The 24,301-nt window shown below is 34.0% G+C and overlaps 1 protein-coding gene across 1 annotated transcript in view; it reads right to left on the bottom strand.

The window, feature by feature from the left end:
• KDTA (KDO transferase A) overlaps nt 1-17,233 on the bottom strand; it is a 250,286-nt gene extending 233,053 nt beyond the window's left edge. The window contains exon 1 of the mRNA XM_089810177.1: nt 16,877-17,233. Coding sequence (XP_089666303.1) covers nt 16,877-17,066 — 190 coding nt within the window. The 5' untranslated portion in view covers nt 17,067-17,233. The remainder of the gene's footprint in view (nt 1-16,876) is intronic.
• Between the last annotated feature and the right edge of the window lie 7,068 nt (nt 17,234-24,301).

Raw genomic sequence — 24,301 nt, forward strand, 5'->3', positions numbered from 1 at the left:
TAGTCAATAAAAGGGAACCATACTAGAGAGAGATAGAAAACAAATTTTGTAGATTGAGTACAGTTGGCAGTCTTGACAGAAAATAAGATCAGACTGTTATATACATATCTTACTACATCAAGTAATGTTAAAGCCTGAAAACATGATTAAATAAGTGATCAGTGACCTTGAGCGCCTTGTGGGCATATTCCCAAGAAAGGCTAAAAAAGCTTGGATTTGTAAACTTTGAGGGAATCTATCAAGTGGTCTCTACAAGCCTTGGATAGTATTCAGACCACCTCTCTCCTCATAATAAAGTAATATCGGATCAAACAAAGCAACAAGATATATAGATAGCATGTAAAATCAAATTACCTAATATGAAATACATACGGATGATTGTCCCTACTTGTATCGTATATTTATGAAAATCAATACATTTTCTTGTCATTCAATTTGGGATTTAAGAAATGAAATTAATATAGATAGTAATTGAACTTAAATTATATGTGTATGCGGTTATTATGTATATGCTTCGTGTCTTCCTGCATCAATATGTTTGCTTCAAGTCTTCATGCATTAATGTGTTTGCTTTGCGTTTACTTCGTTTTTCCACATATTCATGCTTATATTTTCAAGTATGTACTATCAGTGTGATTCTACTTGATTTATCTAGAATAGTAGAATAATTTGAGAGAGATTAATCTGAGACATACTATCACACAAATAGGATTTTTACAAATTAGATTGGCAACAAGATGGCCTAAGGTCAAATCTAGAAAAGGAGAAAAACTTGTCTTAATTTACCAAATAATGAGGAAATATGTAATTGCTTGAGGACACATGTTACATCCCAATTTTTGACCTAATTTAAAATATAGTCGTTGTGGTTCACATGAAGTCAATTGAAGGTTAAATTTGTTATAATCCTACGAAATGGTAAGATGGTTAGTTGTTATAATTATTTATCACTAATTCATGGAATTGAATAGGCGGTTAGCCATTATGACTATTTATGATTAAATAACTTATTATGGTAATATGATTTAACTGCGGAGAATTCCCTTGCAGAAGCATGTCGAAGGGGGGAAACATTGCCAAAAAGGAATTAGGCACAGGAGCGTCACCATCACTGGTCAAATGGGTTGAGGACCTAGCGACTTGAACATCAAAATACAATTGATGGAACCCCATGAGCTATTAAATAAATAATTTAAAACATAAAATAATTTAATTAAAATAAATTAATTGAATTATAAAATGTACCTCAAAGGATTTTAAATGATCTTTCATCATATTATTATAATATATATGTATATGCATACATATAGATACAAAAATGAAATGGCACCATTATATTATAATAACTTAATAAAATGATGTCACCCCATTGATATATTTACATGAACGTATGTAAATATTTATTATAACAATAATCGAATTATAACTTTCCAACTTTTTTTCCATCCTTACTATTTTTCTTCTTAATTATAACCGATTAAACACTTGGCGTTTTTAATTGGCAAGATAATCTTTTAAGTTACAGAAGCCAAGAGGTCACAACTATTCCTTTTATTTTGAAGCCATGTATAGAGGCGGATATCTTTTTAAATACACCCAATTACCTTTCTCAAAGATCGGCTTCCTTTATTAATTCTGACTTCTCCATTAATTCCATCTTTTCTTTCTGGCTTCTTGGAAACCAAGGAGACATTACCTTTTGTTTTTAAGAAGTCGAGAGAGAGGTGGGGAGACATATTATATTTCTATTCAAGCACCCAACTTCTATTTTCTAAAAGCTTCCAACTTATATATTTTTCCAAGCATCCATCTTCCAGCTACAAAATCTCTACAATATCATATCTCTAGCTTTTTAGCATTGCCAATCTTTTCTCTATTTGGGTTATTATTCTTTTTGCTGAAGACGTGACTGTAAGTCACCTTGTGAATGTGCCTAGAGATCGTTCAAAGGAAGAACTAAATCAATAGCATTTTGGCAGGGCTCCAAACATTTCCAGAATTATATCAGGTTATGTGATCCATCAACCTCAAGTAATGCTTTGATTCTTATTAACAGCTACTGTTGTATACCGAACTCCTTAGCAGCAGGCAACTGTTGTGTAATCATCATGCTTAGGTACCATCAATTGACTCTCTCTTAAGAAGGAGTTACTATCAAAATAATAGTAAAGTATCCATGACATAGAATTGTATTTTATTTATGCCATTGATAATCAGAACCAAATGTTATTTGCTGCAAGATTTAAAGAACATGCTCTTCTAAATCACAGATTGTAATAAGCTAGAAGTACATAATCAATCATATTCCATGCATAGCTGTATACTTCTTATCATTTCCTACCGGTTTCCGATTTCCATAACAGCTAAACTATAGTTATAATCATCGGATAGAACCTCTTCAGAAAGAGTTATTGAAGATGCAATAAAAACATGATTTAAATATACAAATTTGAAATAAAAGTCAATGATATTTCTGCTAGTTTTAAAGAACATATTCTTTCAAGTCACAGTTTGTGATAAGCTGAAAACATATAATATTGTTTTACCAGTTAAGGATTAATTGAAAGAGCGAGTTGCTCTGAGATTCAAACACTTGGGACTCACCTAGTTGTACAGCCAAGGAAAAGGGTGGAGAGGTGAGAGAGAAAGGAATCTACAATAACATGAAACAGAATTAGTTATGCCATAACAATGTTTATCATTTTTAAAATGAATCATTTCATAGCTCATGCATGATCATGTTTATTGTATTCTCCTGCTGTCAAATCAAGTGGTGTGATTAGATACTAGGATGCTCAGTGGATGACAAGATGTTCCCTGTCTATTCAGGGTAGGGAGGGCCTTTCTCGTTAGAGATTGTGTGCGGATAAGTTATAGTCCGAGGTTGGGTGGTTAAGCCCCTAACAATGTTTCACCTCTCCACAAGTTGTCGGACGTGCAACAGACAAAGATAAGCTATGCATTCAAACGTTTGTCGAAAACAAGTATTTTTACTTTTATAAAGTATATTCAAGTAGAAGGTAAGATTAATTGGGTTGTAACATCGTTATAGTTATTTCTTGAAATGAAAGCAATTCTTATCATCAATATAATTGGCTACCAGTTAGATTGGTTGATCTTCTAACTGAATATGAAATATATCTATAGGATTGTTATTTCAGTTTTTCATATATAAGAATAATGATTATATCTTCTAATCCTATGTCAATGCCACAGTTTAGCGAGTCGGAAGGAAAGGAATGATACAGTGGTATCAACAATGGTATCTGAATCCCTAAATGATCCAATAGTAATCGATGCCCTAAATGATACAGCGGTATCTGAAGCCCTAAGTGATACAGCGGTATTTGATGCCTTAAATGATCCAATGGTAATCGATGCCCTAATTGATACAGTGGTATGTGATGCCCTAATTGATATAGTGGTATTTAATGGTAGTCATCAATTGATATTGTTATAGTGGTATTGTGGACTAACTTGGGTGGTTGCCGAAGCATCCCTAAATTGATTTCGGTGTTGAATTCCATGGTATGTAGATTTTATAATCCATAGTAAATTCATTGATGGTGTTTTCAATTCTTAATTAAGAAATTTTGTTTAACTGATTTTAACCGTAAATCTTATTCATATGAATGAAACTGATTTAACTGTTCTCCCTATGAAATGAAGTAATAACTGTATTCCTTTGAATATGGTAGTTGTTAATTAAGACCCAGGAAAAACTAGTTGTTACAACATGCAATCTTGGGGAGGGTGGGACTATAATAGCCCCTATATGTAATAAATATTAATTGAGTATATCAATATATATATATATATATATATATATATATATATATTTGAATATATTGATTAAAAAATTAATATTAAAATAAATAATCATCAATCGATAAATATACAATTATAATTACTCAAATATCAACAATATATTGGTCAATTTATAATTATTAATTAGAGTTAATAATTAATAATTTAACTAATTAAATAAATTTAATACTAATATAAGAAGATAGAGATTTCTGCCAAATCATCATACTCAATACAATTGTATAATGATCTAGAAACACAACGTTATGTGATTCTTTAAGTTTGTATCACATTCATATTATTATTTAACAACTTCAATTATCCTAATCGACATTACTACTGAATGGCATGATCTAGGAAGCAAAAATTATCATGGATCGGTAAAGGAAAGAGTGTGATACTCATAGGAGGCATTGGCTATTAGTAACAAGTGTAAATCTGCAATATTAGAGTATGAATTATCCAATTACAATGTGGAGAGGTGCGATCAACAAAGAATTCATATAGTCCATGAAGACAAAGGCAAGGATACTCAATGATAGAATGCTTCTAAATTCATATCATATTTGTGAATGCTTCTGAATTTAGTTTGAATATTGGAATCATAGATGGTCACTTATAAGCATATAATCACCATCACAGCTGTCTACAAATGTCAATTGTTCATCCTGATTGCTTCTGAAAACTATTGACAAAATCTCAACAACATAGTAGCTCTCGATACTTGAAGACTCCCAAAGACTTCCTCTATGTATAACCACTGCCATTTGTCCACCATGAATGTTACTTTTCTAAGGATCTGCTGCAAATGTATCAAGCACTACCATTGTATTTGGTATGTGTGTTCCGAATGCAACACCCTCTTAGAAACCTCAAACAGAGACCAAGCAGCAAGTGATTCCTTGATGCCTGATAAGAAGGGCCAACGCCCTAAAGCCTAATAGTTTGTAAGGTGGCTCTTTTAGTATATTATAGTTTGGCTTTATATTGAACTTTAGCATTAATATTCACAAGCATGGTATATAAGGTCCTGTGTAGGGTGGACACTCGTATAATTTTGTCTACAATTTTGGTTGTTCGTGTCCATGTGTGGTAACCCTGAAGAATCTATCAGTGATAAATAATAATACTCTTATAGTTGGTCCCTCCACTAAACAATTTTGGAATGGTATAGCATCGTGTTAACAGTTCTGGCATTATTAATTTCTCTCTGGTTCTCTACATATGGTTGGATGTGAGATTTTCTGGAAATGTTGTGATTTTGAGGTAGTGAGTATATATATATATAGGCTTGAACATTCTCACATAATCTCAAGATTCTGGTCTATGAATAGAGATAGGAAGAAGTTGTGTATATAGACATAGATATAGATATATACTCATGGGTTTTCCCGCTGGCATATTTCAAGTAGCTTTTGAAGTTGATCATGGTGTTTATGATTGTTAGCTCTTGGGTAGTATTACCCTCATGGTCTTTATCTTCTCTACCATAATTAGTGTTTATGAAGATGGTTTCTTTTCGTCATCTTGCTAGGTTGTTTGGTGTGTTAGTTGGATGGTATGTGGATTTGGATTTTGAAGGATTATTGATTCTTAAACGGCCCTATCTAGATCTTGGTTTATTAAGTAATTTTACTTGGTCAATAGAATCTTGGAATAACTTAGTGGCTAGTAGAATGTTACCCTTATTTGTTAGCAATTTAGCTTGGCTTGGTTCTGTTACAAGATTCAAGAATTGGCAGATTAACGGATTTCCGGATGATTGATTGATTAACAGAGGAACAAATGTGTTCCTTATAAAAAATTACAAGGACGGTGTTTCTTTTTAGAAACAACGTACACTGAAGACAGAATTAGAAACAAAACTAGAGATAGGATAGGAAACATTCCTATCTGGAATGAAGAAAAAAGAGACGGGATAGGAAACATTCCTATCTAGACTAAAAGACGGACTACAGACAAGTAGTTGACTATTATAGAAAGTATAAGATATTATCTTAATACCCTCCCTTAATGGTCAACGTAAGGATGTCGGAACATTCTGTGATAATTGAGACCCTCCTTGGATCTACAGAATGCTGAAACCAAGAAGCTTTGCCAGAAGAGTGCTATGACTCAAAATAGGTTGCAATTACAAAACTTCGTTTTTGTGGAAAAAACGGTAAAACCCAAAATCTCACGCAACCTTGCGTATTACAAACAACTTGAAATGATTTTTGAGGAGAAAATCAACAAACCCATAAAAAACAGAAACAAATTCAGAAGGCGAAAAATGCAGCTTCGCCTTGATCAGGACCCGGAGAAGTCGGACGCTGCGTAACACCCAAAACAAGTTGAGCGGTGTTGCGATATTCGAAGATTGCGATGATGCGCTGCTTCCAGGTTCCATAATTGCGACCATTGAATTTGGAATTATGTTCGAGCAGAATATTTGTCAGAGATGCCATGGTACGTTTTTCAATGAAAAACTGTGAAAAACTGTGAAGGCACGTTCTTCTAGGAAAAATACGGAAGACCCAGAAGAATTAGAGAATGACCTTGAAGAGAGCTCGAAAAACCCAGAAGGAATCTGCTGTCGTTTTCTGGATCCGCTGGCTCAAAAATCGAGGCACCCAGAAAAAACGGACGACAACTCAGTTGAGCTCTCGAAAAACCCACCAAGAATCTGCAAACAAAATATTTTTTCGACCCCAAAAATTAGGGTTTCAAAAAAAACGGCCCTAGCTGAAAAAAGCTTGAAAAAACTTCAGATTTCTTGATAAAAAATGGCAGATTTTTCTTCAAAGATCGATGTGCATGGACGAATGGGGCTAGAGTGTGCTGAACAAACACAGGCAGACCCAAGTTCGGGAATTTCTCTAGGCCGAAAACCCTAAGCGGGTTTTAGAGAAATTCAACAGAAAAAATTTTGAAAAAATATAAACAAATAATTTCACGAAGAAATTATAAATTTTTTCGAAAAAATTTAAGTAATAGCTCTGATACCATGTTACAAGATTCAAGAATTGGCAGATTAACGGATTTCCGGATGATTGATTGATTAACAGAGGAACAAATGTGTTCCTTATAAAAAATTACAAGGACGTTGTTTTTTTTAGAAACAACGTACACTGAAGACAGAATTAGAAACAAAACTAGAGACAGGATATGAAACATTCCTATCTGGACTGAAGAAAAAAGAGACGGGATAGGAAACATTCCTATCTAAACTAAAAGACGAACTACAGACAAGTAGTTGACTATTATAGAAAGTATAAGATATTATCTTAATAGGTTCTACTTCAGACAATCTACACAATGGTTCGATTTCTTTGGCTAAAATCGTTTATCATGTAATTTATACTGATTAATATTATAAGGCAGTGATTGGTCTCTTATGGTAAAATAAATCTTATTAATTTATGGTGGATAATATTTTAACAGCTTAATCTAATGGCCCTGTCTAATGGCTCAATTTCAGGGACAGATATATATATATATATATATAGAGAGAGAGAGAGAGACATACACAGTCCATGATTTTTGTTGCCCATTACTGGCTTTTGATATAAGTTTTGTTTCAAAGGTTCCTTGCATGAACCAAGGTGTACCAAGGACCTTGATTAAGATTCCTGATTATTATTTTTTGGTTTTTTGTTTGCGTATCAGCTTGTTGTTTATCAAGCTTAATTCAATACCTAATCAGTTTGAGACTTTGATACAATATTGATTAACAATAAAAGTTATCACTGTTCAAGTCAGAAGTTAATCATTTGAGATATGGCATTGTCATATGATTTATGATGTTCTTGTTCATGTTTAAAGTCTTCCTTCTCAGTTATGCATCTAAACATTTATCATATATCATTATTACAAACATATAGCAAATCTAAAACTAAAAACAATACATTAGATTTGCAAACTCTATCACTGTTCTTGTTTAGAAAAACCATTGTCATCACTGATAGTTTCAAATTTTCTATAAATGTAAAAGTATAATTAAAAATAAAGTTTGACATACCCAAGTACCCCCGTCCCCTATTTTGAAAAATAGTCGTACCTGTACCCATACCCTAAGTACTCCAAGTACCCCCGTCCACATGCAACCTTGGCATAAACTAATTATTAACGTTGCCTTGCACTTTAATTGGCATAAACTGAAAGTCGCATTATATATAATAATACACACACACACACACAATATGATACCGATTCATGTGGATTGGCCCTAGCTTCCGCATCCAATGCGGATGAATGTCAGATGAGTCTGCAAGCCCTACGGATCCTGGCCGGAAGCCAGCCGCAAGCTCCAAATGCATCCGGGAACATGCGGCTGGCTTCTGGATGCATCCGCGGGCCCAACGGCCAGAAAAGACCAAAAAAAATTTAAAAATAATACACAAAATAGTATCATGCCAGGTACATGACCACTGGAAAGGTCAAACATTACTAGATTACATCCACTTATAAATAGGATCACAGACAGAAGAAATGATAATAAATGAAAATTTTCAGCTTTTCCTGTCTCTTACCAGCTTAAGGAAAAACAAACCCAATTAAGCATATCGAGCATACCCTTTTCTCTCAACAAAACTTCATACAATAAAGCATGCAAAAACAAGAGGATGAACCAAATTAATCATATAAAAACTAAACACAACTTTGTGTGTGATAACCATAGATTTTCAGGAAAAATGAACCATTCGGTTGAATTCATATAATCCACAAATCAATGCAGATGCAGGAGAAAACGTGTGTGTGTGTGTATATATATATATATAGGGGCATACAGTGATCTACTGGCTGATTAGTAAAGTGCATAATGCATAAGTTAATAAGCAAATTTCTGGTGTAAATTTTGATTTGTATGCAATGGTAGACTTATAATTACCCTGTCAGATTTTATTAGCCTCCCTGCTCTTGAATAACAGACTGAAGAAGTAAAAGCAAGCATGTTATCTTTAACATGTAAAACTGAGCTTAGTTTTGGATATGCGGAGTAAGTTTCTAATTAACAACAGGGATCTTACTCAATAATTAAGGATAATTTAAAGAATAGTATATGGGTTTTGCATGGTAGACACTAACAAAATTAGCAAGTTTTTGAAAGCTGTTAATGTTCCATGCAGGAATGCATCAGGGAATGGATATTCTAATGCACAAGACCTCACAACAGATGGAGGAAATAGGGATACTTCTCTAAGGGAACCAAGCAACGACTGGTCTGTTTTGTATACATCTATCCATGGTTGAGATGGATAGACAGACAGATTCCAAATTTCGTATTATGAGTTATCAAATGTAATAAACAAAGAGATGTAAGGCTCATTTCTACCCCTTATGCAAAAGGGAGTGTGAAGCAATAGTTCTGGCTATGTTTTGGCAGAGTTCTTGTAATGCTATTAGCACAAGTGTGTAAATGAGGACCTCTAATCCCTCATCACTACTCTGTAGTACATAAATGCGGTGTTTGTAAACGAATGAATCCATAAATTTTAATTTTGGAGCTACACCGGAGGTTTTCTCCGCCCAACTCTTTGGATTAAATATTGATAAAATCATTTGGTTACAGCCTTTTACCTATCAAGCAAAAAAGAACAGGTTGTTGCATTGAAATCTCTACAACAGTAGCAGGAGACTCATACCAAAGGGAAACAGAGTTGACAGTTGGGTAACTTGATTAAGCAATCCAGTTTAAAACAATAAATTCCCAATTGCATTTTAGACAAGGAAAAAAATTTAAGAGTTGTTTTCAATATAAATCACAATAATTGTGTGTTAACACCATGAGGCCAAGACGGTAGTAGCAAATTTTAGGAGCTATAATAATTTTTATCCTTCAATGTTTAACTACCCATATTTGGAATGGTTGTTCAATGCATTAACAGTTGTTGGTAAGAGGTTTAATAGAAAAGTAGAGAAAGCCATTAAAACTACATGCATTGTGGTTGATAATCAAAAGAAAGTAATGGGGAAAAAAAGGTTGCAGCATCTTATCCAATGGTTGAGCAAATGGATGAAATAGGACTCTCCTTAACTTTTTACTTTCTTCTAATGGCACATTGGAGTTCTTGAAGTCTATAGATTGTAATGAAAATTAACAAGTGCAGAAAATTTCAGAGAAGAACAAACACACAGCACAGAATTTACATCGAAAAACCTGGCATAAATATACCAATAAAATACTATGGGCAAATTTCTCACAATTTTATTTCTCGGGGATTTTCACAGTACAACAATGTTCAAAAATCAAAACATATTAGTGATCATGACTTCGAGTTGCATATAACAACCAAGTTGCAGAGTCCAATTGTAGACCACTTACTAATTTTAGTAGGTGTGACTTGTACAACTACATGTAAAACACTTGTCAACATTACTATTTTAGCAAATCACCAAAATGAATTATTATTTATAGTAAGTCAACTCATACAAACTTTCTAATTATAGTAGGTATCAAAACAATGTGTTCTTTCAGCGTGTTCACCTTATGGGGAAAGCCTTAATGGCACACTGCATGAGTATCTATGATGACTAGACCTTGTTTGCTGACTCAACCACAACTAGTGATTATCTATGATGACTTCACATTCCAACATAGATGCCACACATGAAGTCAAAAACACAAGGACTTTGTGCAATCTATTGGATAGGGAGATCTAGAAGGTCGGGTTGATAATGTTATCCAACTTATCATGGGCGATGCAACAACGTATGTAGTTGCTGGGGGGGGGGGCTTTTCATGGAGAAGCATCATACTATTTATTTGACTCTGTGTTAGACATTGCATAGTTTTATTGTCAAAGACCATTCATGCAATTGGATGGGTCACAAATGTGGTTGAATTTGCTTAACAAGTTACCAAAATTATCTATATTCATACTTTGATCCTTCATTAATAGAAAAGTGCACAAATGGCAAGGAGCTTAAGCAATCAAGAGTGCCACGATTCACTAGCCACTTCCTCACTTTGTGAAGCATTCTTGCTACAATTCCTCATCCCAAACAAATATATGTGTCTACTGCTTGGTTAAAGTCTCCATTTTCCACAAAGGGGAGAAGATTGCAAGAACATTTTTTTATCTTATTCGTTAGGGTATTTAATCAAAATAACAAATAGAAATATAAACTTCATATGAAATTATCTATTTGTTGTTTTTTGGGTGTATGGGGTATCTTTGTAATAATTTCAAATTTATTGTCAATTTTTTAGGTGACAAAATGTTCTTCATGTGGTGGATGGCGACAACATATCGATGGGTTTCCTCTATAGGGCCATGGATATTACCAAAGAGGTCATTTTGCATTACTAAGGTGGAAACAAAAATAAAATATATGAAATCATTTGATGCATCATTGATCACAAATGGACAAACCAACTCCACCAATCGATACATGCCTTGGCCTATTACCTTACCCCAAAGCTGTACTACCTTCATGTACTATGCAGCCCTATTTTGCCTAGAGTAATTTTTTTAGTTTTTTGTTTCTGTTGGAGAATGTTCGATGGAGAAGATAGGAGATAGAAAAAGGCATATAATGTAATAGATACAAATTCACAGCCGCAATAAACAATAAAAAACTTGCAATTTTCAATGGTTATAATCAGCTATATTCTAAAAGCGCATTGCAAAAACAAAACTGAAGATACCCAGATGAACAAATCTGAATTAAAAATTAATGTAACTGTAATAACCCCAACAGGTTATAACTTCTTCAAACACCAAAAATCTTTATACTTCAGTTGTTTGTCATTTCGTCAAACACTTTGCAAGTAAGCTCTGATATCACTGTAATAACTCCAATAGGTTATAACTTCTTCAAACACCAAAAATCTTTATACTTCAGTTGTTTGACATTTCGTCAAACACTTTGCAAGCAAGCTCTGATACCACTGTAATGACCCTCCTCAAATCTGCCCTCAAAAATGCTGATGAAAGCTCAAGGAATTTTGTCAAACACTTTGCATACAAGGGGTCATATGACTGATATAACTTTTCAGGTTGCTGCAATAACTCTTGTTTCGATTTGCATCAAAGAGAATGCTTACAAAGACTCCACATTTGTCTAAACAATGACCTAACATGAATGTGCAACTAATTTTGGCAATATTCAATACAAATATGTGACTTAAACTACTTACAATATGCAGCTACAGTAACTAGTGATTATGACAAATACTTTGGATGCAATCTAAGATGGCATTATGCACTTACAACCAAGTGGCATTAATATAAACACTTAGTATGCAAAATTATGACATTGTTTATGCCAAAAAGAGAACTTACAACCAATTGACATTTTGTCAAACAATTGGCATGCAAACTAATAAGTTGATCATCAAACTCTAGGTTTGCAATATAGATAGTCTAAAAATTACAATGCTCTTTCAATTGCAAAATCCTTGCCTTCCTTTAATACCAATAATGCCAAATGGCAAACAAAGACAAGTACAATATGAAAATAGTGAAGTGCTGATGCTATATTTTGTACTCAGCTGAAAACCTACATTTCTCAGAAAATATGCCAAATGAGAAGTGAAGAACCTGATTGTAGATGGCTGTAATAATTTTCTATAATGCTGCCCCTTCTGCTTGCTTTTTCCGATATGCTTTTTCGACTGCTTTTTTGGTTCCGCTTTTTCCGCTTGCTTTTTCGATTCCGCTTTTTCTGCCTGCTTTTTCGGTTCCACTTTTTCGGACTGCTTTTTCGTTTCTGCTTTTTCAGATTGCTACCCTGTTGAATCTCAAAACCATATCTTTCAATGGCGTCAAGATTTTCAACTTGAAGGGATTTCGTCCTTCAAACTATTGAGACATAACCTCCAGAAAATTCTCCAATTTCTTTGATATTTCCAACCATGCTTAAAAGAAGCTCTTCCATTTCTTTTATAGTGTTCTCACAAGAGCTCCATCCTTCGTTTTCTCAATGTGGGATAAAACATAACTCCCTTTATGTAACTTATGTCTCCAATGTATTATAAAATAAAAGGGACTCTTTTAATTTAAATATTTCTCACAAACTATAGTCTATGCATTAATAAAGTTAAATATTTAAATTTAACTTTATAAAATAGCTTTATCAATGCATAACAAATCTTATCAATGATAAACAAGTCTTCTTGTCGATTTTAAACAATTACCATCGACATACCGCTGCCCCTGGATGTCCACCCATGCCCAAGATGACTTACTATAAATAGTAAGTATGCCCAAAGTTGCCTCAAAACCCCTCAGAAAGACCTGCAACTGAAACTATCTAGGCCAAATGGTCTCTAAGCCCCTTTAATGTCCTGGTTAGCCTACAGGACCGTGGGGAAATAGGCTAACGACAACATCATGCTATGAATGCTAAAAAGGGGACATTACAGTAACATACCCAGTTGTTGGCAATTGGAAATGATATACTGCAATAGCAATTTCCAGCAAAATAGATGCCCAGAAACCCTAGGCATCTCTCACAAAGTCCTCCAACTGGTACAGCTTGACAAAACAAATTCAAACAACATTCAAAGTGCCAAATAATAGAAGATTTTCATCTTCAAAACCAAATCACTCACCCTCGAAGTCTGAGGGCCCGACGAGAGGTGGTACAGCCACTGAAAATCCCATAGATGATGATTTTTTTGATAATCCCTATGATGATTGATGAACATTGAACATTGAATCATGATTTATGAACTACATTTTTATTTTGTAATTCAGTAATTCAATGTTATGATTTTCATTAGAATCATGAATATAGATCGATGATCAAGTATTTAAATTTGTAATGTTTCTCTTTAGCATTTGACATTGATCAATGATCAAGCATCATACTATGAAATGATATAGTTTTACAATTTTGTACATTTCTCTTTTATTGTATTTATAATTCATACATGCATACACATATATATACACACACGCATACCCAATCACATATATATTTATATACATAGATACCAAATCACTCTCCCTAGAAGTCTCAGGCCCCGCCAAGAAGTGGTACAGCCAGCCCAAAGGAGGTACAGCCACTGAAAATCCCATAGATAATGATTTTTTAGATAATCCCTATGATGATTGATGAACGTTGAACATTGAATCATGTTTCGTGAACTACATTTTCATTTTGTAATTCAGTAATTCAAAGTTATGATTTTCATTAGAATCGTGAACATAGATTCATGATTGAGTATTTAAATTTTTAATGTTTATCTTTGGCATTTGGCATTCAAATGAAACCTTCATCTTCAAATTATAAACATGGAAAGCATTTCACGTGATTTTTTCAACTTGGATGAGATTGATCCCTTTCGTGACTAGATTGATCCCTTTCGTGACTAGATTGTCAATGAACAAGACGATGTCCTCCTTAATATTGAAGATCTTGTAGAATTAAACAGAGAAGCAGCAGAAGCAATGGAAATTGATGCTATGAAGAGAAAAAAGGACAATTTTGAACAAAAAACAATCTTTCACCATTTTAATACCAACTTACCTTCTAGTTCAACAGCTAAAAAATTTACACTAGGAAGGGACAGAAGAAGGAATAGATAGAATTTGGGTCTTTTTTTTCATTTTGATATATCATCGCATATAAACAATTATAATGCTATTATACATTTATGTAATAACCCCAATAGGTTATAACTCTTCAAACACCAAAAATCTTTATACTTCAATTGTTTGACATTTCGTCAAACACTTTGCAAGCAAGCTCTGATACCACTGTAATGGTCCTGCTCAATTCCGACCTTAAAATGCTGATTGAAGGCTCGAAAAATTTTGTCAAACACTTTGCATACAAAGGGCCATATGACTGATATAACTTTTCAGATTGCTGCAATGACTCTTGTTTTGATTTGCATCAAAGAGAATACTTACAAAAAGACTCCAGATTGTCTAAACAATGACTTAACATGAATGTGCAACTAATTTTGACAATATTCAATACAAATATGTGACTTAACTACTTGCAATATGCAGCTACAGCAACTAGTAATTATGATAAATACTTTGGATGCAACCTAAGATGGTATTAATGCACTTACAACCAAGTGTCATTAATATAAACACTTAGTATGCAAAATTATAACATTATTTATGCCAAAAAGAGAACTTACAGCCAACTGACATTTTGTCAAACAATTGGAATGCAAACTAATAAGCTGATCATCAACTCTAGGGTTGCAATATAGATAATCTAAAAATTACAACGCTCTTTCAATTGCAAAATCCCAGCCTTCCTTTGATACAAATAATGCCAAATGGCAAACAAAAACAAGTACAAGGTGAAAGAATGAAGTGCTGAAGCTATATTTTGTACTCAGCTGAAAACCTACATTTCTCAGAAAATATGCCAAATGAGAAGTGAAGAACCTGATTGTGGATGGCTGTAATATTTTCCCTCAATGCTGCCCCTTCTGCTTGCTTTTTTTTCCGATCTGCTTTTTCCACTCGCTTTTTCCGGATTTACTTTTTTCGTTTTGCTTTTTCGAATTGCTTTTTCGGATTGCTTTTTTCAAAGCTGCTTTTTCGGCCTGCTTTTTTTTTTTTTTTTGCTTTTTCGGCCTGCTTTTTTCGGACTACTTTTTTTCGGTTTTTCTTTTTCGGCCTGCTTTTTTCAGACTACTTTTTCAGCCTGCGGACCTGCTAGAAATAGCTTCTTTTTCGGACTGCTTTTTTGGCCTGCTTTTTTGGTTCTGCTTTTTCGGCCTACTTTTTCGATTCTGCTTTAAAATGGCTTCCTATAATTTCAGACCTACTAGAAATGACCTCCAATAATTTCGGCCCTGCTAAAATTGCCTTCTGAAATGCTGAAATGCTGAAAATGGCCTTAGGCCCAATGATGCCCTAGCTGAAGTGACTAAAGTATCACCTCCAAATGTGCAACCCTTCAGAAGATATTTCACTTCCTCAGTTATGCTAATCCAAGGGAGTTTTCGTTCCCAAAGATCAACTGACTATCTGAAACCACTTGGCTCCACAATAGACTATGTGACTGAATCACAATTTGATGTCAAAAGAGAAATAAACAACTGGATGATTAGAATGAAGCCCGGGGTGCCTATTTATTCTTTTTTCTCCACTTTCTCCAAAAGCTTCTAGAACATTATTTTATTTTATCTATTTAGTGACTTTATAAAATATTTTATAATTCAAGTCACTTTATTAAATTAATTAGATATAAAGTTACCTTTTAATATTTATTTATTTGATAACTTTATAAATAATTAACTTAATACCACTTATTTAATTAATTAAAATAATTAATTAGTCATCTTCATAAAATATTCATTATTTTGGACAACCTAATTAATTAAATTAATTAAATCAAATTGCTTCCAAAAATGGGGACATGGCAATTTATTATTATTTATAATATTGTTGTATTAGAGTGTATTGCTCGACTTTGAAACTATGAGACTTCAAATATTGAAAGTGTGAAGATCATATGATGAGTGCAATGCTTGAGTTATGACAAATTGATGTTCGACTTGTATTCTTTCCTTTTTTGAGTAATAGTGAGAATTTTTCCCCTTTTTAAGCCAAGTCCATGCAGAATCTCGAGTCCAAGTCAGAATTTTGGGTTGCTAAATCAAAGTTGAGGGTGATTCCTGATAATATATTTTGACCTTCAAGTTTTCCGTTTTTTCACATTGCATTCCCCTCACCCTGGCAGGTGCTGAACCAGTTATTTCACTGTCTACCTGTAGTAGACTTTCAACTGAAGTTCCAAAACTCCATACGATTTCTTCCCGTGTCCCAAAATCTTACCCCGCATAGCAATCCAACTCAATTCATTGTGATTTGAAAGACCATGCAATTAAGGTTGTTATAAGGTCATTTGTTTCATTGTGCGGAACAGTCCTCCTTATGAAAACCACTTCGGAATAGTTTGGTTGAACATGGCCCATCCACAGTCTTGCTTCATCTCTTCGTCAATTCCAGTGAAACCCAATGCAACCAACATTGGCAATTTGGTCGTCAAGATGCACAGAAAGGAATGGAATTCTTAAGGAGATTTGTCTAAGCTACACAAACAAATTGAAACATCTGCCATATGATGCAACATAATATAAAACGTAGGTTATTATAATAAAAGATACCTAAAGAAACAGCATGGAACCAGAGAAGAGGACCCGGAGGACGTTCGAGGGAGGCAGAGCCAAAACGTTCCCTCCACCTGAGGGCATGTTCGAGGCCTCGCAGTCTTCTCCAATGGAGGTGCAACACTAGTAATGGAGAGGCTGCCCATGTAAGCGCTCTATACAAACAAATAGCGCTCCAACCCTTCATTGCCTTGCTTCTTTCAATTCCTTCTTTTTCAAATTTCTGGCGCAACAGAAAGGAATTAGAGCAGTACCAGCACTTTATGTATACCCACCTCGTTCGATAGTAGGCGTTTCCTTCATTTTCAAATTTGTAAAAATAAATCCGCTGCAATCTGAGGTGGGGAAAAGGATTCCCTCAATTTAGATTTTTCACCGTTCATAAGAATCTTATATCATTTTTTGTTTATCGAGGGAAATGAATGAATGAGGACCATGGATAGTCAAGAAGCAAATACAAACAAGCTAAGGTCAAACCAAAAGGCTTCTATCACCTAAATCTATTTATCTACTTGAATCTTGTGTTGTATAATCTTTACACCCCTTTTTTTCTTTGAATAGCTTATTCAGGTGTTTGTTTGGTGTATTAATGTCATTGATTTGAATATTCCTATAAGTCGAGCACTTTATGATGTAATGTCATTTATCTCTATCACCGCTTCTAGAATGCAATAACAACATCTTATGTTTGTCGACTCTTCTTTTGGTTTTGTCCACCTTCTAGTTTGACATCTAAGTTGATGCAAACTAATTCTTTTTTAGGCAATTAACTTTTTTAGTTCCCATATTATTTTCACTCATGTGTAGTTCTTTCGAGTATGATCATGTGTAGAATTAAAATGTTTGATTTAGTACTTAGTTTTCCTCACAAGATGTATGACCCACATACTTTTGTATTTTCTTGTTGATGCTTGGACACTCACTCATTTTAAGATTCCACTTATCCATAAATTGTTTTGTTTAGTTTGTGTGCTCTTTCTTCCATCCAATGTCTCTTTTGTTGTCATTCTCTAGTCTTTTTAAAGACGTTGGCTAATCTCCAGACAAAATGCACCAAAGACAAAAAAAAGTCAAACATGATTCTTTTTCAAATTCAAGAAAACACAGCAAAATTGTCTCAAAAATTTTGTTGTTTTCGATCACAAAATATACAAATCATGAAAATCAAATGCTGAAATTTTTTTTAAAAATTATCATGTTTTCTTTTTTTTTTTTGAAATTTAGTCAATGGTGCAATTTGTAGGGAGGATAGCTTGTTTCTTCAATAGGAAAAGCCTCACCCTTTGCCAAGACAACCTTATATTGAATAAACAATTTAATCATAAGGTTACTTGAGATTAAATATTTTTGCATTCTCTCTTTATGTCTCCATTTACTTTTTGAAGTGTTGTTATCCTCATACCTCGCAATCTTATAGTACAATTATAACCACGAGAAGCCCAAAAAGAGTTTTCCTAGTTTTCTAGTCTCGTAGCTTATCATTTCTACATCTGTTTTGTAGTGAGTGTAACATTTTCTATCCTCCTTCGAACATTTTTGTTATGCATATTTCCAAACTGAGTTTATTGTGAAAATCAAGACACGTGTTTATATTTATTAATCACTTACAAAGGGATGTCTTTAAAGAAAAAATATTTGTGAGCCTTATTTGCTTTCACGGTAATGATTAAGAACTTAGTTTTGTTGGTGTTCACTTGCATTCCCCACCTCGTGGAAGAATAATTTTAGAGCTTTCAAGTTTTCCTTCAAATCATATGTTATCGAGGGAAAGGAATGAATGCATGGGGACTATGGATAGTCAAGAAGCAAATACAAGCAAGCTAAAATCAAACCAAAGGGCTTCTATCGCCTAAATCTATTTATCCTTTTCTAACTTGAATCTTTTGTTGTATTATATTTTTTTCTTCAAATAGCTTATTGAGGTGTTTGTTTGGTGTATTAATGCTATTGATTTGAATATTAGTGTAAGTAAGGCACTTTATTATGTAATGCTAGTTTATCTTCATCATCACTTCTAGAGTGCAATAACAACATCTTATGTTTGCCCACTCTTCTTTTAATATTGTCCACCTTCTGGTTTCACATCTAAGTTGATGCAAACTAATTATTTTTTAGGCAATTAACTTTTCTGATTCCCATATTATTTTCACTCATATGTAGTTCTTTCGAGTATGATCATGTGTATAATTAAAATGTTTGATTTAGTACTTTGTTTTCCTCACAAGATGTATGATCCACATTCTTTTGAATTTGGGATGAGCATAATATTGTATTTCCTTGTCGATGCTTGGACGCTCACTCATTTTAAGATTTTACTTAACTGTATATTGTTTTGTTTCATTTGTATGCTCTTTCTTCCACCCAATTTCTCTTTTGTTGTCATTTTATTGGCAACAATGCAACTTCATGTTCTCTAATCTTCTTAAAAAGCCTAGAAAGTGACACATAATTGTTTCTTCAATAGGAAAAGCCTCACCCTTTGCCAAGACAACCCCATATGGAATAAACAATTTAATCATAAGGCTACTTGAGATTAAATATTTTTGCATTCTCTCTATGTGTCTCCATTCTCTCTCTGTGTCTCCATTTACTTGTTGAAGTGTTATTATTCTCATACCTCACAATCTTATAGTACAATTATAACCACTAGAAGCCCAAAAAGAGTTTTCCTAGTTTTCTAGTCTCGTAGCTTGTCACTTCTACATCTATTTTGTAGTGAGTGTAGCATTTTCTAACCTCCTTGGAACCTTTTTGTTCAGTATATTTTCAACCTAAGTTTATTGTGAAAATCAAGACACATGTTTGTATTTATTAATCACTTACAAAGGAGCCTTGTTTGTTTTCATGGTAAAGATCAAGACCTTAGTTTTGTTGGTGTTCACTTGCATCTGCCACCTCATGGAAGAATAATTTTAGAGTTTTTAGGTTTTCCTTCAAATCATATGTTGTGTTTGCCATTAAAATAAGGTCATTTACATATATGAGTATATTTATTACATAGTTAGTCAAATGGACCCCACCACCACCAAACTTGACTATTTATTTCTCTAATTTATCAATGTACATCTCAAATAAAGTAGGGATAAAAAAACAACCCTATTTGACCCCAATATCATTTCCAAAATATTTTTCTAAACCTTGTTGGGTTCTAATTTTTGTCCATACTTGGTTGCACAATATATGGACAATAGCTTGAATTGCTCAAGAAATTTCAACTCTTCTACTCTACTCTACAATTTGCTTCTTGGTACTATGTTGAAATCTTTCATGAAGTCAACAAACTAACAAAATACATCTTCTCTGATGTATGTCAAGCCTTCTCAATCAAATTTATAAGTGTGATGCTATAGTTGATTTAAGATATTTTTGCCTAAAGGCATCTTGCATGTTGACCATGCTTCCCTTTTTATTGCCCCAAGTATTGATTTTTGTTTCTATCAAGCTAATAAAAAGTTTTCCATTCATCATTATAGTGTGGCAATTTAAAGGTTTTTTGTTGTCACCACTTTTGTACAAGGGGAAGACAACACTAGTAGTCCAATTTGTCGGGTACCCATTGTGATGACCCATTAGATATTCAGAAGAGTGAAGAGAATTTAAATAGTTATGCACTACATTTTGTATGTCTAAATCCTCTTAGAAATTTATTTATAAGTTAATAGCCACTCATTTTTTGGAAAAAAAAATAGTCAGCAATTAAATCAATTGTGTTAGTTTATAGGTATTGTTAGCTTGTGGTGATTGATCAGGAAAGTATTGTACATACTTCATAAATTCTTTAGGGTTCGAGGCATCGCCCTAAAGAAAAGAAAAAATTGGGCCCTATTTTATCAAGATTTTGGGCCGACATGTAATTATTAATTATAACCCTAAAGCGGTTAAAATACTTGTATAAAAGGGCTTAGGGTTAGGGATTGTTTTATAAGGTGTGATGCAAAATTGGTTCTTGTGGTGGTATTGAGTTGTAAGGGATTACAGATTGTAATCAGGTTGCAATCACTGGATCATAAAAATATTGGAATTGTTGTTTAATGGACATAGCCCAAGGATTGGGTTAACCATGTTAAATCTTGGTGCCTTATGTTCATTTCTGTGTGATCTATTATTTTCTGTTATTGGTTATATTTACATGTAATTGTTATTTTTGTCCATGGTTTATTCCTAACAAGTGGTAAAAGAGCCTAGTTGTTTTTCAGTTATCCTCTGCAGGAAAGTTTCAACGTTGAGTGGGAGTCTCACGGTTGAGTGGGAGCAATGGAAAATGAGAGTAAGCTAAGGGTTGATAGGATTAATGGGTAGAACTTCCAGTTATGAAAGATGCAAATGGAAGTCTATCTGAATCAAAAGGATTTATGGAAGCCGTTGGAAGGCAAAGCCAAGAATCAGGGATCTATGTCAAATGATGAATGGGATCTTTTGGACAGAAAGGCACTTGGAAGCATTCAATTATGCCTGGAACCATCAGTGGCATTTAATATTACAAAAGCAAAGACGATAGAAGAATTGATGAAAACCCTAACGACACTGTATGAAAAGCCCTTCGCTTCAAACAAAGTATTTCTCATGAAGCATTTATTTAATATGAAAATGGTAGAAGGTGGATCTATTACAGATCATTTAAATGAGTTTAATACTATTACTAGTCAGTTATCTTCTATGGGTATCAATTTTGAAGAAGAAATTTGGGCTCTCTTAATTTTGTGTTCTTTGCCTGAAAGTTGGAATGGCTTGGTAATGGCTGTGAGTAATTTTGTTCCTAGATCTAGTACCCTAAAATATGATGATGTGATTGATGTTATTTTGAGTAAGGAAACTCATAGGAAAACCTCAGGTGGATCTACATCAGGAAGTGCTTTGAATGCACAAAGTAGGTGCAGAATGACTGAGAGAGGACGTAATTCTAGAAATCGTGGGAAATCAAGAGAAAAGTCAAAGGGGAGGAGGTCTCTATTGAGAGGACCAAATGACTATTGGTACTGTGGGAAACCAGGGCACAAAAAGAAAGATTGTTGGAATTGAAAGAAAAATGAAGGAGATAAATCAGATGGAGACAAGGAGGCAAATGTGATAAGTAACAAATCCGAAGAGGATGCTTTGCTTCTATCTTTAGAAAGTGTTGATGATTCATGCATTTTAGATTTTGGTGCTTCATTTCATGCTACACCTCATAGAGGTTAATTCATTGATTATGTCCAAGGGGATTTTGGGCTTTTTTTTGGGGGGATAATGAACCCTGTTAGATTGTTGGAAAGGGTAAAATTAAGATTAAGTTGCAGAATGAGAATCATTGGCTACTACATGAGGTAAGACATGTTCCAAGGCTGAGAAGGAATTTAATTTCAGCAGGACAACTCGGTGATGAGGGTTGTGTAGTTACTTTTAATGATAAAAAATGGAAGGTTTCAAAAGGTTCCCTTATAGTAGAAAAAGGTGTGAAAGTAGGCACCTTATATCTTTGTACATGTCATATTGTTCCTTCTACTTTGATTATTTTAGAGAAAAAATGAATGTTTAGGAACAATTGTTGCAGTTGAGTAGGGAGAACAAATAGCTACTGTAGATTCTGATACAGCGTTGGGGCACAACAGACTTGGGCACATGAGTGAGAAAGGTATGAAAGTACTTCATTCAAAGAAAGTTTTACCAGGACTGAAATGTGTTAATATGGATTTTTGTGAAAGTTGTGTGTATGGAAAATAAAAGAGAGTGAGTTTTGCAAAGATTGGGAAGGAAAATAAAAGGAAGAAATTAGAGCTTGTGCATACCGATGTATGGGGACTGGCTCAGGTATCTTCCCTTGGTGGCTCTCATTACTATGTTATATTTATTGATGATGCAACTAGAAAAGTATGGGTTTATTTCCTTAGACAGAAACATGATGTATTTCAAACTTTTAAGAAATAGAAATGCTTGGTTGAAAATGAGACTGGTAAAAAATTAAAATGTCTTAGATTTAATAATGGTGGTGAGTATTGCAGTCATGAATTTGAAGATTATTGCTCCACTAATGGTATTCATAGACAAAAAATTGTTCGAAGGATTCCACAGGAAAATGGAGTGGCTAAATGCATGAACAGGACTCTAATGGAATGTGCAAGGAGCATGAGGTTGCATGTAAGGTTGCCCTTACACATGTGGGAAGAGGCTATCAATACTGCTATATATTTGATTAATAGAGGTCCCTTTACTCCTTTGGATTGTGGTATTCCAGAGGAGGCATGGACTGGTAAGAAGGTGAGTTATTCTTTTCTCAAAACCTTTGGTTGTGAAGCATTTGCTCACATAGATTCTGAAAATAGAACCAAGCTAGAAGCTAAGTCAAAGAAATGTGTATTTTTTGGATATGGCATTAATGAGTTTGGTTATAGGCTTTGGGATTTTGAAAATCATAAAATTGTAAGAAGCAGGGATGTCATATTCAATGATAAAGAGTTATACAAAGATTTTTTGCAGCAACATGAGAAGAAAGAAGATGATTATGTAGTGTTGGATGATACTCCAAAAGCTAATGTTCCAACCATACCTCATGATGTGCAACAACCAAAACAACAAAAACCACACACACCAATGAATGTTAGATGCTCAACAAGGCAAATTAGACCTCCACAAAGATTTTCTCCCTCTTTGTATTCTATTTTACTTACTGATGCTGGTGAACCTGAAAGTTACGATGAAGCTATGCAGGTGGATACTAAGATTCAGTGAGAGTCTGCAATGAAAGATGAAATGGACTCTTTGCTGAAGAATAAGACATGGATTTGTGCAAGTTGCTTGTAGGTAAAAAGGCTTTACAGAATAAGTGGGTTTATAGGTTAAAAGAAGAGGATGGAGGTAAGAAAAGATTCAAAACTAGATTAGTTGTAAAAGGATTTGCACAAAAAAAGGGAATTGATTTTGATGAGATATTTTCTCCTGTTGTTAAAATGAATTCTATCCGTACTGTTTTAAGTCTAGTGGCTACTGAAGATTTGCATTTAGAGCAACTGGATGTTAAAACAACCTTCCTTCGTGGTGATTTGGATGAAGAGATATATATGGCTCAGCCACAGGGATTTACTGATGGGGACACGACCCAAGAACATAATGGAACCAATAGAAAGGGAAAATTATATTTACTGAGAAAATAAGCTAGTACAAACAGTGCAGAGAAAATAAACTTCAAAACATGCCCTAAGGGCTTACAATAGCATAAATGTGGAGATAATTTCTCCTTTCAGTACCTCCTCTCAAACTCCACTCCGAACTGCCTTTTACAATGCCAGAAATCTCCTTAAATAGACCCCGGAGGGTTAAGGACTAGGAGTACATTCTAGAAAGTGCTAGTAGACATCCACCGACCAAATAGAAGGTTTCGGAAGCTGCGTTAGAAGTCGGTGCAAATCTAGAAGAATCCAGAAACGGTAACCGAACTTCCGGGAGGCA

Source organism: Cupressus sempervirens, chromosome 11 (genome assembly GCF_028749045.1).
Source record: "Cupressus sempervirens isolate cs-2001-9-10 chromosome 11, ASM2874904v1, whole genome shotgun sequence".
NCBI lineage: Eukaryota > Viridiplantae > Streptophyta > Pinopsida > Cupressales > Cupressaceae > Cupressus > Cupressus sempervirens.